Below are 6,481 nucleotides of genomic sequence, written 5' to 3'. Positions count from 1 at the left end.
GTGGTGGCAAAAGGTTGGGTTGGGGTTGGGTCGAGCTGGACTCGGACTCGTCCTGACTAGGCTTTACATGGACCCAGGCCCAGACTTGACTGCCGGGTCCAAAATATGGACATGGACCTAGACCTGACTCAGGTTGACTTGCCGACCCCACCGGGTTGCCACCTTGGATCATCTCTGTGTGTTTTGTATGGAGTACTCGCTTTGGAAGAGAATAAACCTTTAACCAGAGGATTTTGATGAGACATGAACACTTTCGTCATAAATGTCGTCATGCACATTTATGCTCGGTAATCTTTGCCCTTTTTTTTTTTTTTTGGGTATCTTCGGTTCATTATAGTTGTGTTGTTGTTTATTCTTATCCATTAATAGCAGTTCCTGATGAGATGAATGCCCATCTACAGTTATTTCGTGATAATTTCCTTAAAAACAATTGTTTCTTGTGCGTTGGACTGTATTTCTACAATATGCAGTTTAAGAAGGAGCTACGTCCTCTTTGGAAACTGATATCTAGTTGGCTGCAAATTATGGATATGGTGTTCACTCTCAGTTTCGTTTTGTCATGTTTATCATGAGGCAAATTCTTTAGCTCACTCTCTTGTTAAAAGAGGGGTTTCATTGTCTGCTCTCGTTATTTCTTATGATGTAATTTATTTTGAGTAGATTTAAGAAATATTTGTCAAAAAAAAAACACCTTTTAGGAAATTTTTTGAAGTGGGCTCTAATTTGATTGTTTAGAGCCTCGGCTCTACGTATACTTTTTCCCTCTTAAAATACCCTGTCAAGTTCCAAATTGGGGCCTTCATTGTTCTTTTAATGCCCTGTCAAGTTCCAAACTGGGATTGGCTAGAAATTTGGAGTTTCAAACCAAAATTTTCACATGTTTAAGGTAGCTATTCTAATGCAACATTGACGGACCACATTGTAAACTTAATCTCCTTAATAAAAGACATTTTTATATACAAATTTAAGAATATTCAATTTATACGAAGGAATAAGTGTATTGTGTGGTCCGTTCGAATTTCCGATATAATAGAATTGATGATAGTTTATTTTCTCTAGTTTGGATGAGAGAACAGGACGGTTGTGGGTGTGTGGGTCTCCCTGGTTCAGCCAGGAGCGAGAGAGAGAGAGAAAGAGGGTCTCCGTTGGGAAGTACATAGGGGTGACAGTTGACATTGTTTTTTTTTCATAAAAGTTGTTGGGCAACTATCATCCCAATCTTGAGATTGAGAATCAGATCTAACAGTGATCCATAGAAATCCTATGCCTTTGAGATGTGGCAGGGTCCTATAGGATCATTATTCTATAACTTATAATTGCATTTTTCAAGCTTTATGTGAAATTGGTAGAACCTTGAATGCTAATAAAATTAGAATTTTAACATCGAAGAAAGGTCTGAAATCATATGCTGATACATTTGATATATTAGTTATGAGTTTCCTAGATAAGGCAATGCCAAAGAAAGAAAAAGTGTTATTGATGAGATGCTAGATATAAAATTTATATATGATATTGCTACTTATAATAAATTGAAAGAATATCACAGTAAAGGGAATAAACTGTACATCATCAAAGATTTTATTTTATTTCACCGTGAAGTTGTATGTATTTCAAGATGGTGAATGGAGATTGCTGTGAATCCGCTCATTTCAAGATGGTGAATGGAGATTGATGTGCTTCTCTTCCAACTTTTCCCATCCTTAAATATTGGGTTTAAACTTTTGGAGAAGTATTACTATAATCCATTAAAATCATAACCATCGCAACATAGAATGAATGATGATATAGAGGGAATGAATCTCACCATCTTGGTTGGAAAGTTTGACTGATATGACAGATCTTAGATTGGATGGTGTTGATCTTTCTGATGTTTCCTCTGCAAAACTTCCCAATTGGGCAAAATCCATTTCATCATGAAACAATCTCAGGCTACTTTCTCTCATAGACTACAAGATTTCAGGCGTAATCCCTGTAAATTCACTTCTGAGTCTCACTTCTCTCTTCCCTGGTACTGGGATTCAATTCGTTTGTTTCTCACATGCCTCCTCAGTTAGTCAATTTCAGCTCAGCTCTCTTCTTTTGTTTCTCATATGCCTACTCAGCTAGTCAATTTCAGCTCAGCTCTCTCTATTCCCTTGATCTTAGCAGTAATCAGTTAGAAAGACCATTGTTAGAAAAACCGCGTGATCTAACCCGTAACCGCCTAGTTAGAATGGAATCGGCCCCTTGCCGGTTGTTGTTTCGGGTGGTTTTGGTGATCGGCCGGTATTTGAATATAACATCCAAAAGATAAAGAATTTGACTTGTAATACATTTTTTTTTAATATTTTTGAAATTATGGTAAATATTAAAAATTTTGGTCATTAATACTCACTTTTAAAATCCATTTTTTCCATTAATTTTCAACTTTATTTGAATGCGTTTTGTTTTAATCATTATTTTTATGTTTTTCATATTTTAGTTTTTTTTTTTTTGCATCTTTTTTATTTTCTCAAACAATTTTTTGGCTGCCCGGGACTTGGCCAGTTAAAATAGTTGAATCGGCCGGTTTATAGGTAAGGCCGGTTAAACCTCTTCGGACCCACATCTAGTTAACCGTTCCGGTTCGATTTTGTGACCACTAAGAAGGACCCCTCCTTTACCTTCCACAAACTGCAAGAATATCAACTGCGGGCTAACAAAGGCTCTCATATCAATGTTCCTTACCTATTTAAACTTCCATATTCATGCAATGCTTATGGGGAGATCCCGAATTCCATCTTGAACCTCTCCTCTCTAGTCACACTCCAGATGTCTAATAACTCTATAGAAGGTTCCCTACCTCTCTCCATGGGAACCCCTACCAAGTTACAGCACTCGGACCACTCTTTAAATAACGTAATTGGTGAAGTCCTGTTTCGCTGTCTAACCTTAAAAATTTCAAATTCCTCTGCCTTTATCAGAACAGTTTAAATGGCCAAATCCCCAATTGGATCTGTCAAATGTCCCGTATTGAAGCTTTGTACCTCGCAGGAAACAATCTCAATGGGAGACTTTCTCATTGTGTCAATCAACTCCCAGGATTGCAATTTTTTGCAGTCAGCTACAGTAACCTCAATGATACAGTTCCATCTCTAATTTTCATGTTCCCAAAAGCCAAACCATATACAATTGATTTAAGCTCAAGTGGGTTAACTGTTGAAACAAACTCAGACCCATTTATCCCAAACTTTCAACGAGAGATGCTCTTACTACGCTTCTGCAATCTACGAGGGACGATCCCAAATTTCATCTCTAACCTAACCAAAATAGCAATGCTTGATCTTGGAAATAACAGCTTGACAGGAACGATACCTCCATGGCTATGGAAATTGCCAACTCTCCTATTTGGACCTCTCTCATAACCATCTCCAAGGAACTTTACCACCTTCTTTGAAACTGAATACCTATTGCACAACTACATGGTTAAGGCTTGCTAATAACAATCTACATGGCCCCCCTTCCTCTTCCCCCAAACACCATTGAAGAATTGGATTTGTCCCAAAACCAATTCACCTGGTTCAATCCCGACCCAAATGGGAGAAAGGTTGTCCAATGCTAAATATGTTTCCTTTTCGGGAAACAAACTCACAGGTCCAATTCCAACTTCTTTGTGCCAAGAGAATAACCCTATGATGAATCTGGACCTATCAAACAACACCCTTTCAGGAACCATTCCTGCCCAATTTGGAAATTGTAAATCGCTTCTCTCTCTAAACCTTGGAGTGAATCGTTTCATGGGTGTTTTACCAGACACCCTATGGGAAGCAATCAACCTGGGCTCTCTGCAATTAAACGACAACCAATTTGAAGGTTTCTTCCCTGATTTCATAGAAGGCCTCAAAGAATTAGAGTTTCTGAATCTGGGTAGCAACAAAATGGAAGGAAAGATCCTAGAGGTTGTTGGGAATCTCTCTAAGCATCATATTCTTGTTCTCAAGTCCAATTATTTTAATGGAAGCATCCCCAAAACGATAACCCAGTTGAAGAACCTCCAGTTCATGGATTTATCGCAGAACCAGATTGTGGGTTCCATTCCTCTGCAACTAAGTGGCTTTCCAGCTCTTCTTCAGAAGCAAATTAAAGGTTATCTTCTTGGTTACATAATAGAGTTAATGTATCTCAGCTTTGAACTAGAAATGGTGAGCAAAGGCTCAGAACTCCTGTTTTCCACAGTCCACTCCTACAATACTAAACTAGATTTATCCGAAAACCACTTAGAAGGAGAAATACCAAAAGAGATTGGGAATTTGCAGGGCCTATACATGCTAAACTTGAAATTTATATTATTGCAGGGCCAAAAATTGCATTGCAAGAGTTACACATGAATCTCTATCTTCCTCTTGTAACATTACAATTATGCATATATTAAAAACAGGAGAAACAATGTCCTACAAAATTTGATATCATAGCTCCTCATCTTGAAATGAGCGTTATATGGATTCACATCAATCTCCATTCCATCTTGAAACATATACAACTTCACGGTGAAACAAAAGAAATTTTTTGATGATTTTGCAGTTTATTCCCTTTCCCCTTTCCAGAGATCTTCTTTCAATCTATTATATGTAGCAATATCAGGTATAAAATCCATATCCAACATCTCATCAATAATACTTTCTCCTTCTTTGGCATTGCCTTCTCTAGAAAACCCATAAACCAGTATGTAAAATGTATCAGCATCTGGTTTTAGACCTTTTTTCGATGCTAAAACTCTAATTTTATTAGCATCCAAGGTCCTACCAATTTCACATAAAGCTTGCAAAATGCAATTATAAGTTATAATATCAGGAAGAATCCCATCTTTAAACATTCTCTCCATCAATAGATACCCATTATCCAAATCTCCTCTTTTTCTCAATCCTTCAAGAACAGTAGTACAAGAAACAACAGTAGGGAAATGGCCTTTAATCCATAATCTATCCATAATTTCTAAAGCTTTCCAAACTTTGGCTTCTTTACATAGAGCCTCAACAAGTTCTAAGCAATCTAGACTCTTTGGAATTGCTCGTTTTCTCAATAAATCAATGAGCAAATTACATCCATCATTTACTAGACCACCTCTGCATAACCCATTGAAGAGGACATGAAATGTAGCAATCGAAAGCTCGAAACCCAAATCGAGCATTTCATAGGCAACCCCAATTCCCTCTCTGATTTTCCCCTCTCTACAAAACCCACTAATTAAAGTATTGAAACTAACCACATTTGGGCTGCACCCACTCTCTCTCATCTCTCTAAACAACTCCACAGCAGACCCAGTTCGCAGATTCCTACAATAACTACTAATCAATATGTTAAAAGTATAAACATCTGGTTTTGCTTTCTCTCTCTTCATCTTGGAGTAGAATTCAATGGCGTCTTTGTGCCTATTCGATTTCACCAAACCGTTAAGCATAACATTATAGGAAAGAATTGATGGTCTTCCATCAATTACTCTCTTCATCTTATCAAAAGCCACTAAAGCGTCATCGATTCGACCGAATTTACAGTAAGAACTGATGCAAAAACTGAATATAGGTTCGATTTTTGGGCATGAAAAAATACCTTGTGAGCATGGACAAGGGTTAGAGACCATGGAATTCAGAACAGTTTGAAGTTCTGAGAATCGAGAGTTGATGGCTAGGGTTTTCGCCATCCATTCATAAGTTGCATGGTCATGATTGAACCATTCATAGGTTGAGGCCCAATTAAATACATGGAGGTCCAAATAGGTGAATTTGATGTGGTAATGGAGCTTTTTTTTCAGAAAATGGAGAAGATCTTCTGATTTGAATTGGGGTTTTAGGTGGAGTTTGATGAATTTGTGGAGTTGCTGCAGAGAAGAGGAAGAGAGAGAAAGTGTTGGGTAAATAGGAAAGATGAGTTCTGATGAATTTGTATTGTTGGGACTTGTTTTGAGATCGGATATGAAAGAATAGGAATGAGAAAAGTGACGGGTTTTGGGGGCTATTTTTTGGCAGAGGGTTGCAGGCGCAGGGGCCATCTTTGATTTTAGAGAGAGAACATGAGTTGACTCGTGAGAGAGAGAGAGAGAGAGAGACAGCACGTTGATTATTGATTTGAGAGAAGGGAGAGCACGTTGATTATTGTCCGTAGAGAAAAAAGGGGAAGGTTTCTACCCCTACAGCATAGCATAGAAGATCCTACCATCCACCGCTCTAATTTTAATCAAGGGAGCCACTCACCCACCGTTTGATTTTAGATTCGACGTCTCAAAATATTTTATTTTTTATTTTTTTATATAAATTATATGAATATAATATTTGATACGTGCTATATTCTCATTAGGGAGCACTTGTAAAAAATATTAAAAATAAATTTTTGATAAAATATAATAACTCTTGAAATTTTTGAGGTATTTTAATCATTTTATTTTATTAAAAATATTGTTTTTATAGCGAGTTGTTTAATAGAGGATTGGATGTATAAAATTTGGTGTTAAAATAATTTGTAGAAAAAA

The 6,481-nt window shown here is 37.1% G+C and overlaps 1 protein-coding gene across 1 annotated transcript; it reads right to left on the bottom strand.

The window, feature by feature from the left end:
• Positions 1 to 4,284: 4,284 nt before the first annotated feature.
• Positions 4,285 to 6,136, bottom strand: LOC18433031 (uncharacterized). The gene has a single exon (XM_006843127.4). The coding sequence runs from the start codon at positions 6,002 to 6,004 to the stop codon at positions 4,541 to 4,543; it is 1,464 nt and encodes a 487-aa protein (XP_006843190.1). The 5' UTR covers positions 6,005 to 6,136; the 3' UTR covers positions 4,285 to 4,540.
• Between the last annotated feature and the right edge of the window lie 345 nt (positions 6,137 to 6,481).

The sequence above is a fragment of the Amborella trichopoda genome, chromosome 5 (assembly GCF_054954075.1).
Source record: "Amborella trichopoda isolate Santa Cruz 75 chromosome 5, AtrichopodaSantaCruz75HAP2 v2.0, whole genome shotgun sequence".
Classification (NCBI taxonomy): Eukaryota; Viridiplantae; Streptophyta; class Magnoliopsida; order Amborellales; family Amborellaceae; genus Amborella; species Amborella trichopoda.
The sequence above is the reverse complement of the archived record's forward strand: the minus strand, read 5'-3'. Positions and strand labels throughout refer to the sequence as shown.

What these genes read in the sequence shown, in the direction of transcription:
- LOC18433031 (XM_006843127.4), bottom strand. Translation starts at nt 6,004, where the DNA reads ATGGCCCCTGCGCCTGCAACCCTCTGCCAAAAAATAGCCCCCAAAACC.